The 11,456-nt window shown below is 31.6% G+C and overlaps 1 protein-coding gene across 2 annotated transcripts in view; it reads right to left on the bottom strand.

Moving 5' to 3' along the window:
- Positions 1 to 1,035: 1,035 nt before the first annotated feature.
- LOC127701405 (uncharacterized) overlaps positions 1,036 to 11,456 on the bottom strand; it is a 49,301-nt gene continuing 38,880 nt past the window's right edge. The window contains exons 4-8 of one of the 2 annotated variants that reach the window (XM_052205270.1): positions 5,718 to 5,830; positions 4,888 to 5,091; positions 3,734 to 3,827; positions 2,802 to 2,904; positions 1,036 to 1,245 (exon numbers count right to left, since the gene is read on the bottom strand). In XM_052205270.1, coding sequence (XP_052061230.1) covers positions 2,807 to 2,904; positions 3,734 to 3,827; positions 4,888 to 5,091; positions 5,718 to 5,830 — 509 coding nt within the window. In that variant the 3' untranslated portion in view covers positions 1,036 to 1,245; positions 2,802 to 2,806. Of the gene's footprint in view, positions 1,246 to 2,801; positions 2,905 to 3,733; positions 3,828 to 4,887; positions 5,092 to 5,710; positions 5,831 to 11,456 lie in introns of those variants that run through there. The other variant, XM_052205271.1, reaches the window with a different exon arrangement.

Here is an 11,456-nt window from a genome sequence, read left to right as displayed (position 1 = left end):
CGAGGAGAAATTAATTCTCGAAATAATGTTATTTTCACTACAGAGTCAAATTTATGAGCAAAAACAGTATTCACCATGTATTATTTTGACACCACTGTTACATAAGAACTAGTCTCGCTTCAAAGGACCCAATTTAGTTATATGGATTTTAAGGAATAAAAGTGATGGTAGAATTATTCTATTTTCGTGTGGTTTGCAGTTTTAATTCAATTCTTACCTTTCCTCCCAAAATATCTCTCATTGAAAATATTTTTCAATAACCATTAAGTTTCCAAAGTAGTTTTAATCCATACAGAAAAGAGAAGATACATATTTACAGGTAATCAAAAAGGTTTACGTGTGTAAATAAAGTCTGAATTGTAGTTCTATTAGTATGAATAGCGCTTATCAGTTTAATATTGAATGTTTAAAAAGAAGTCATAATAACTGGTTTTATCCATACAGGCCGTTTAATTATTACCTGTAGGCTGTAGAAGGCACTGGTTTGATTTGGCTAATAAAATATTTCCTCTTTTTAGTTGGTGATTATATGTATCAAGCAGTCATGTGTGTTTTCATAATGACCCTCTTATATGTGTTCCTGTAATGTCCGTAAGCGTTGCCTCGGACCATTACAGACATCCTATGAACTTTATAACAGACCTTGGACATATAATTAATGTTATTACCAATAAAGACAATATTCAAAGATCGTACTACGATTTTAAATTGATAGCATATTAGTTTTTTAAAAGTTATTTATACATTGTTCTTATTTTGTCGATTATCATTTTATAGTAAATTTTGTTTTTTTCAAATTGAGAACTGTTATTTTCTTTAATACGATTAGGGTTATAACTGTTTCTTCTTTGTATTTTTATGTCGTTTGAGTCTGTTTTGTCTTGGTGTGAATGTTATTTCACTTATATTGATTTTTTCCACTTCCCAGAACAAATTTCCTCTGCATGTATGGTCAGAATTTTGTCTGTATAGTCTGTTTTGCAATTTTACTTAAATAGTATCAAACTTAAAATACAAATAAAATAGAAGTCCATGCTTTGATAAATGATAGCTTTATTTTCATATGATATATAACTATAACTTCAGATTTCTAAATGACATGCAATAAAGTACCAGTTCGTCTATCATTTTATTCCGACGATCCTTAAACGATCATCAAATATCTTAAAGTTTGATATGTACTTCAATTCCAAACCAATCATACTAGTTGTATTCTTGTTCTCAGATTACTCACTAACTTTTTATCTGCAAAGATACATATAAAAAATTTGATTTAAAGTTGTTAGCATTCAGAATATTTAAACTGTGTATATACAAAGAATTAAAATTTAGGTTTTCCAGTAAACTACTATTTTCAAGAATGACACCAAATATAGCAAGAAGATTCAAACACAAGTTGTACCAGTACTCATTTGGATAATGTTGTTTCTTAAAGTCTTAAAAAGGGTACGTGCAAAAACTCATTAAAAAGATACAAGGCTTATACATTTAATTTAGGGATTGGTAGCTGTGACTGTCTATCACATTTGATTTTCGTTTATTCATATTTTGTACACAAGAAAGGAGGTTGGTTTTCTCGTTTGAATTGTTTTATGATTGTCATGTCGAAGCCATTTATAATAGCTGACTATACGGTACGGGTTTTGCGCATTGTTGGACTTTAAGCAACCAAAAAGCAATCAATCATTTTTGAAGGCCGTACGCTGACAAACAGTTGTTCACATCTACGTTAACAAGTCTCTTGTAGATAGTTGTCTCATTGGAAATCATATCACAACTCACAGTCACAGTATTTACAATGAATTATGTTTTATGGCAGAATTCATTTTTTATGACATCTATGATTCGACTAACTATTGACACACAATTAAAGTATGCTATGTTTTTGTCTCTTTCTTCTCTAAGTTAAAAATAATTTAAAAAATGCTCTATCTTTTGCGTTAAACTGTTTCCATTCGTCTTCAATAATCAAGTTTAAACAAGGGAAAGGGGATGAATCTGAATTATATTAAGTAAATTCCATTGCATACTTCATTTTTATCCTACGTCTTATACATTTCTAGGAATATCATTGGTTAAAAGCGACCGCGTGGAGACAGTGTATATTTGATATGTGGTTAGTAGGCGTGGTTTATTTTAATACACGGTTAGTAGTGGTGTTACTTCTCTTTATAAAAACAAAACGACGGTAAGGAAAAATCTGAAACGTTTCGCCCGGACAACAGACGAAGAAATTGATGACGAACTATTGAAACAGATTGTACAGACGAATGGAAGTAGGTTCTTGATCACTGTGATAGACCACTAGTCTAAATGCAACATGTTAAGAGAGTTGGTAAGATAAATTCGTTACACAGTTTGCTAGTCACCTAATTCGACATTTATGGGGTCAGTAAATTCCATATGGGTGAGAGCTGTGTAACTAATAATATGCGCATTTCCAAAAGTCTATACTTACATATATCCTCTCAGTCTTCGTGTATTTTAAGCATTTAGTACACAAGACAGATATATGTTTACTGAAGTCTACATGAAAACAGTTTAGAGCATATCTACACTCGAGCCAATTAAGAGCTTTACATAACGTTTAATTGGGCTAATTCGTCGTTGAAGGATGTTAGTAAACAAATGTTGGTAACCTACGTTGTAGGGTCATGCCTTCGAAACATGTACCTAGCATCTACTTATATATATATATATATATATATATATCAACTATTATAGTATTTGCTTTATTTGTTTTTCTATTTAGCAGATGCTAAAAGAGTTTCTTTATTCATTAAAATTTGCCTTATGTCTACCTGAATTACAACGTCCCATAGCTGGTTGAATTATCTGTTATTAATGTTGTAACGTCTCCGCTTGATTTGTAACTGACCAGTGTATTTATACTATGTCTCGAATCTACAAGATAAAAAGGCTTGGATACAGTAGTTCGTATAGCCAAGTTTAGGGTTTTCAATAAACATCAGCGCATTTTAAGTTAAATACATTGTTATTATTGTAAAAAAAATATATATGTTTTAGCAGACTTGGGTAAAACATTAAAGGATGTAAATAATATTTTAAGAAAAACCGCTGCACTTGTACAGCATAATAAATGTTAGCAGTTGCCAATAGGTATATTCAGTTGTAAAGAAATTGATTGGCTGTTTTAAAACTGCAAATATCTAAGACTAGTTCTGTTGTAATAGTCAATAACGCCTGTGTTGCAGCATGGATATTAGTTTAAATCCCACGAAAGCTTTTTACGATTAGTACTTAAAAATAAAGTTGAACCTAAACAACATAACAAATGTCTTTTAAAACCTGTTACTGTTAAATTATTGTGAGAGAATGTTTTTATTTTTAATGGTAGCCAAATTGGATGTATTGAGTAATTGTTAAGGACATTGAGTAATTCTGTCTACCAAAGTTAGTAACTGAACTGTGATATTTGTGTTATATTATGATTAAATATGTATAGTGTGGAACTTTTTACGGAAAAAGGTATTCTCGTGAAATTATCTAACTAGACCAATCAATAGAAAAACAGGACTCTTAGTTAGATTGAATGGATGGTGTTGTTGGATTTCTTTCGCGCTGGCTTTTATAATTCATACTATATCCTCAACTATGTAATGCTTGTTTGTGGTCTGTTCATTTGCTTTTAAGTGTAATATTACTCTGTTTTCTTTTCTGTAATAAAATTAATTCCAATGAATCCCAAGGTATCACACACATTTCAGCTTACCACTTTGTCCCAACATATGGCCGTAACCTCTGTATGGAGACGTGTCAGCTATCAAACTATATCGAGTATCCTTACAGCTAAGCTTTCTGTGCAACTTAAATATAAAGTTCAGTATTATCAATGATGAAGCAAATATTGGATGCACTATACTAAACGTAGTACGGTAAGTATGTTAACAAGTTCAGGCCTGCCATGTATAGCAATAAGATATTATCACAGACTGATGTTTAACCTTCATATCATTGGGGTAATATATATCAAAATCCTTGTTTATTACAGGTAAGTGTCGGTGTCGTGAATAACTTTGAAAATAAAATTGAATACTGTTTTTTTTTAATTTTTTAATTTTTATTCAACTGTATGTTTTCATACACATTGAAAAATTAGACGGAATAAAATGATTCGTTTTTCACTAAGTAACAGAACAGCATTTGTACGAATGTTAAAATTGATCATTGAAGTTTCTCAATGTTTCTTCAGTCTCGAGTCGCTTAATCACAAATGTTGAAATTAAACGGCAATGTCTGTTTTAACGTGCTAATGTAATTTGGACTTATTTGGAGAATATTCTAAATAGTATTCCTTTCAACAAAATTTAGATATATTCACACATAATTTGATAAAGAACCTTTATAAATAGTTATCAAAGGTACCAGGATTATAATTTAATACGCCAGACGCGCGTTTCGTCTACATAAGACTCATCAGTGACGCTCAGATCAAAATAGTTATAAAGCCAAACAAGTACAAAGTTGAAGAGCATTGAGGACCCAAAATTTCAAAATGTTGTGCCAAATACAACTAAGGTAATCTATTTCTGGGATAAGAAAATCCTTAGTTTTTCGAAATATTCAAAGTTTTGTAACATGAAATTTATAAAAATGACCATATAATTAATATTCATGTCAACACCGAAGTGCTGACTACTGGGCTGGTGATATCCTCGGGGACGAAACGTACACCAGCAGTGGCATCGACCAGTGGTGTAAATAGTTATCAAAGGTACCAGGATTATAATTTAATACGCCAGACGCGCGTTTCGTCTACATAATGCTCATCAGTGACGCTCAGATCAAAATAGTTATAAAGCCAAACAAGTACAAAGTTGAAAATATTGAATAATATAGACGTTTTGTGCTGAAATAAGTACTTACAAAATACCAAGGGGCGGATAGTAACCAACATGGTCCTAAAAACAACCACCATCTTGGACTACAGTCAAAACAATGCATATATGGCTTATAATTTGTCAATGTTATTCTACAGTTTTTTGTTTTTGTTGTTTGGAAATCATCACAACCCGAGAGAACTTCATTGTGCTGTAAATACCATGCTTCCACAATATCTGATAGATCAATCTGTGGAGAGAAAAAACTTGTTAAAGTGTAACAAATACCAAGTGACGTATATGTCAATGAGACAGCAACCAGGCAACGCAAAGTACTATCACAATGTCTGTTGGGAAAGCTGCTTTCATGGTACTGACGCATATGAACTGTCGCAGTGATTGTTCTGTCTTCAATATTTTTACTTTTTATGTTACTATAATCGGAGTTGTGTTTTCTAAGCTTTTTATACTTAAATTCCACTGGTCTTGATATAATTACTGTTTTTGTAAATTTTCTTGCTTTGATATTTCTTCCTGACTATGACTTTGGAATTGTGGGATATGTGATGCATGCTCAGACGGAGATGTTTAACATATTGACCCTGAATGTACGTTTTGGGTTCAGGCGGTTCTTATTGCTTACGCTCCTTTTCGTGTCTTCAACTAGACTTCAAATGTGATATTTTATCAGACAAAAATATATCTAAATTTGTTTTGCATGATTATAAGGTACCTGATTTAATTATCAAACGTTAATCTATGATCATCAAGAGAATTTCAAAGTCTGAAAATAATAGGCGACGAAAATGATCAAACTGATTATACATAGCAATTTAAAAAGAGACGTATATGAATGATACGAATTTTACCAGTAACCTCTACACTGTAGTTCCATCCAGTATCGATGTTAATTCTGGCATCAGTGAAGACTTTATCAAACTGATTTTGCACTTTGGAATTCTTTGTGTTTATAATAACTGCATAGTCACCTGTTAAATGATGAAGACAAATTTTAAGAAAACCAATTATGCATTCCTATGTTTAATTGTAATATACTTCAATTGCTTTTATGTTTTCAATATAGAAGTGCATGTAGTATAGGGATAACATTTGACGCTATAAGTTACAAAGAATGGTAAAAAATGCATATTGAGTATTTTCCAGATATGTGCGTAGTTACATCTAAGTAAGTATCGATTATCATTTTTTGTTTTGGCATATAGGTTCCGTATAAATGTCAGCTGCGAGTCACAATACAAAGATTTTTTGTCAAGCAGCGGATATTCAATATGAAGAAAACTATTTATTGAAAATTATATTTGTTTGTTTTTTCATTATAGAAACAACAGTTTTCCGTTCAGACATTATAACGTCGGTTAAAAACAGGGATCAAAGATATACTTGATGCAACAAATTTAAGCCACGATAAACAATTTTATGAAAAAATCAACAAAGTCATACAGACAAATAAAAGACCAATAATTATTAAGATCAAACTTAAGACTTCACAGGAAATAAGATAATCGAACACTTAAATCGAAGATTTATATAGTGAAACGTAATATGTATAATGTGGTCAGCTCTATTACTTCGCAAGTTAAATCAAAACTAGGTACAGGATTATGCTTTGGTTTATGAACGGCTAACCTGTGACAACGAGAACATGTATTCTTTCAAGTAAAAAAAAGGATTAGGCGGACCGAAAACAAAATTTGTTCAACACTTTCATCGGCAAAATGAGTATTTCGAGACAAAAAGATGCAGAACACACCAAAGGGATATTCAAACACAAAGTCGAAGACAACCTGACTACTCAAAATGAAAAACTACGTAAAGACAACAACATTCTAAAAATACACAACATCGAAAACTTAAAAATGATCATTCCCACCAAAATAATTAATGATATCAAGTGTTCCTAGTCAAACGTGATCTTTATTCTATTGATTGTAGCATGAATAAAAAGGTTGTTTTTTTTTAGCAAAAAAAGCCAGTATGTTGTTTACAAATTTACCTTTACCATGAGATTGTCTTAGTCGTTTGGTTGTTGTCGCATTGTTGTATATCCTTTGCATGATGTTTGTATTAGAGTTTGATACCCTTTTTTATATCCTTATCATTTGAACATCACTACCGTTTGTTTAGTAGATCTTTAGTAAAACAGCTGTTGTTTTCCGATTTCTTAGATTTCATTACCGTTCCCTGTTTCACTAAAAACCTCAGTAACGGTTGTATTCAGGCAATACACTTTTTCAATTAGTATAAATTGACAGAGAAGACGCTACTTGTTGTCTATAGTACATTACTAAATTACGTCTGTATTTATAGCTCCATTAGATTTATTACTGATTGTCATTTCCACATTTATACGGAGATATATTTATTATTCAATTACTTTGGTCTCGAAAAGGATTACTTCAAGTCTGCTTTTGTGTGATAATCACATATTCACATATGATAGAAATACAAATTATTTGTTATATGGAAATAGTTCATTATCCTTTGTTTATTCAACTGACAATCGAAAATTTAATCTCCGAATGATTTATACAGTCTAGATCATAAGTTCTAGGATAATTGGCAGCCTAAATTAAGTGGAAAGTATCGTCATTGTGAAAATCGTTTAATATCATGCTATTTTTAATAAACCATTTATTAGAGATTAAACAAAATTTATTAAGTTTTGTGTGCACTCTTTGATAGATGAGAATACAAAATCAATCGAGCTTTTATAACAAGCAATAAGCATATGCATTAAAGGTGACTTTGGGTGACACAGCTGTATGTGTATACAATATATCAAGCTCTAAATCGTCCCGATTCTCTAAAAGTTGTAAGAGAAAAAAAGAAACAATCAACAATCTACCTTCAACGACCAATTCTTTAAATTACAAAAAAAACATTAAAATATGACGTACGACAACTATTGAAGAGACTCCTGATTTGAGACATACAGGCACATGAAAATGCAGTCTTAAATTTCTTTATGTTTATGAAACAATAGCTTTACTTAATGACAAATATAAGTAGTCCATTATATTAAAAGAGATACTAAAAGTAAGATGATAAATAAAAAGAAAGAAAATACAATTTTTTATTTAGATTGCAGTCCTATCTGTTTTACCAGATTTGAAAATTATTGGAACACTTATGATCATTTTTTGCGCCCTTAATATAGCATACTTGTTCTTGTATTAGAATTAATCACAGTTTATTGGCAGACTCAATAAAAATTCGTCAATATTTCGCCTAACAGAAAATTTTCTAGCACGTATACTGTTAACTCCTTGATATTGTTTTTAAGTCATCAAGATGTATGTTACTATACTGCCGAAAGATAATTAGACATCTAATATGAACATTAAGAAGTACTAGTAATCTATTATAAATCAGATATTTTAATTTCCAAAGGGAAACTCTATTATTAATCAGAGATAACAATAGTTTACGTATGTTCAAATTTCATCAATCCATTAAAAAGATATAAATCAATGCTAAAAACCAAAATAGTGAGAATCACATGAACGTCTAAAGGAGCAAGATCAGGTGCGTCGACACGGTAAGTCTCTCCTGCAACGCATTTATCAACAAAATAACAATCAGGAATAGAATAAATTGATAAATTAACAGATCAGACGAAAATTCTGATATCTGAAGACCCAACTTAGCGAAAAAAGGTTACTAATGAGTTTAGATGGAGACAACGTATTGGCAAACACATTCGTGGTGGTTACTGTAAAAGTTATGTAGTGACGATTCCAATCGTATTTCATCATACATTTGTTTAACCAGTCTTTTTGTAAGAAGTACACCCCTATTAATGAAGTACGTATAGTATGAACAGCAATGAGTGTGAGGTATAAATTGTTATATGTATACACCATCCAATGGAGCAGGGGTTATTTTAGAGAAATTTAGGAGATAGACAATTTGAAAATTGAAGTTTGAAGTCGTCAAATGCAATCTATGTCAATATCGAAGGAACAAATATATGAAGCAGACCTTTTTATTAGTAGAATCTTCACTGGGATATATGAGATGCAAGCATCCACTCAAATATAGATTAATTTTCAAAAAATTGTGCAAACCACTTTTCATTCTTCACGAGAAGCCACTGAAAGAAGTCAGCTGTTTCAAACTAATAGTTCCAAGTGGAGGGGCATAGTTGAATCTGTTGTGAAAAACATCCACTAAATGGAAAAACAAAAATGTGTGTTCAGGCAAACAATTAAGCATCATGATGATGTCAGATGCTGAAATTTTTTTTTAATCTGAGTGTTTTACAATGAGTATAACTACCTCTTCCTGAATAAAGAAACTTCAATATGCCTCAGCATTTTTTTGAGGAAACAGTTGGACTGGTTATTTAAATCTGTCTTTTATTGTGCATTGATATGACATTTTCGTTTTGTTATGCATGAATCCATTTGTCCAACACCTTTTTCTTAATATGTGGTTTAGATAATTCTATGATAATGATTTCAGCCATCACACGGGTGATTTGTTCGTATACCCGGAACACAGTTTATTTTTGTGAGCAAAGGCAAAGAAACATTACAAGATTTATCGAGGCAATCATGCATATGGAAAATCGGAAAATAATACATTGATATATGATGTTCGTATGACGAGTATTGATTCAACAAATCTAGGAAAGTGTATATCATTCAAGAATTATTGATAAAACTGTTTTTGTATTCGAAATTAAAATGAAACAGTATCATGTGCAACATTTTTCTCGATAAGAATGATTATTTAGTTTGATTTTCTAAATTCCGGTAAGACAAACAACGATCCTCCCAATGATGATTTGCATTGTTAAATATTAGTAGTAATGATTAGGTTTTTTAACATTTGAGTACCAATGGATAATTTTCTGTTTAGATGAGTCAACAAACAAAACCCACATGTATCTAAATGTTTGTAGGTGAACGAAAACTTTATATGATAAAACTTCAGAATTTTTTTTTACTAGCAATGTCGCGTTAATATAGGGGTCATCAAATAATAACAAGAAAAATACGATATTTTAGGTGCATCAGCTATGGAATGACGAATAAATAGAAAAAATATATATGCACAGAATAAATTGATAACAACGTTCAAACCTATGATTGCGTTGGATAAAAACCGCAATTTTCATACGTGTGCATGCAAAACAAATTTCTTGGTTGAGGGACCTAAATACAGCACAAACAACATGTTCCAAAAGACGAAAAATAAAAAGGAATCATAACGGTATTAGGAAAGCCATATGATTTACCACAATTTAGGATTGACTCTTGAATTTTGAAGAGTCGAAATAGGATGAACGGATTATATAAATCCTATTACGACTCTTCAAAATTCAAGAGTCAATCCTAAATTCGAGGTAAATTATATGGCCTTCCAAATACCGTTTCGATTCCTATCATCACTAAAGAGACATTAGTTGTCGAAATCCGGATATGGTGTACAATTTTTTGCACCTCATGCTTGTTCTTCCCTCGCCGGAATTTCAACTCATGCAACTGAGATATCGTGACACCAAATCGCCTGCACTGTATCCGACGCGCTAGACCACTCGACCACCTAGGCTTCACACGTATATATAAATGACTGAATAATAGCCAACGATAAATCTTACGGGCGATGGATCATAAAATTATAATGCAGTACACTACAAAATATAATATATAACTAGTCTAAAAGGGTACAACTTCACCAAAAAATAATTAAATCATGAACAAATTTTAGATATTTCGGATAACTAATATCCTTCATCAGTAAGATGTAAAATGAATCTTATCTTGACATGTGGTAGTCAAACTGAAATAAAAATCTTGAATGCTATACAAATTATCAATAATCAATACGCTGGTAATTTTTTCAATATTGATGTTTGGGAGGAGGAATAAATTTCTTAAAACTGTAAGAGTTCAAAACGGAAGCCTGAGTTACTGGAAACATGTGATGGTAGGGAAAATGAGTGACACATTCTGTTTTTTCATTTATTCCCTCTGGGGAAACTGCCCTACGCTTTCTTATCCAAAACCTTTCCCGAGCAAGTCTGTCGGCCCTTGACCAACCCTCGTTGTGGTCTATGATAGTGATGGTAAGGTTTTTGAGATCAGCTTGGGCGTGCCCAGGTGATTTCAAATGACTTACGGGGAGGTCGGGCTTGTAGGTGTAGTAACTTCGATATATATATATATATATATCTACCAAGAAATTTGTATTGCATGCGCACGTTTAAAAGTTGCGGTTTTTACCCAACGCAATCCTAGGTTTGAACGTTGTTTTCAATTTAGACTTATTTATAGATATATATATATATATATACTCCAACACATGCGACAATTTTACGACAGACGTTCTCCAACGGATAAGGCGTGGTTATACAGGGCTAACACCATAATTGATATCATACTTATTCTCAAATAGATGGACTTAACATACAATCAAATCTAAATTCGAACAGGTAGAATAATGAAATAAATGAAGTTCAAAATGCACTAAAACTCCGTTAATTAACTACATTCTCCAACCGGTTTCACAACTATTTGATAATGATGGGTGATAATGTAAATGAAGTCAATGGTAACTCAACATCACGATTGTCCTTATTCATACATT

Source organism: Mytilus californianus, unplaced genomic scaffold (genome assembly GCF_021869535.1).
Source record: "Mytilus californianus isolate M0D057914Y unplaced genomic scaffold, xbMytCali1.0.p SCAF_5, whole genome shotgun sequence".
Classification (NCBI taxonomy): Eukaryota; Metazoa; Mollusca; class Bivalvia; order Mytilida; family Mytilidae; genus Mytilus; species Mytilus californianus.
The sequence above is the reverse complement of the archived record's forward strand: the minus strand, read 5'-3'. Positions and strand labels throughout refer to the sequence as shown.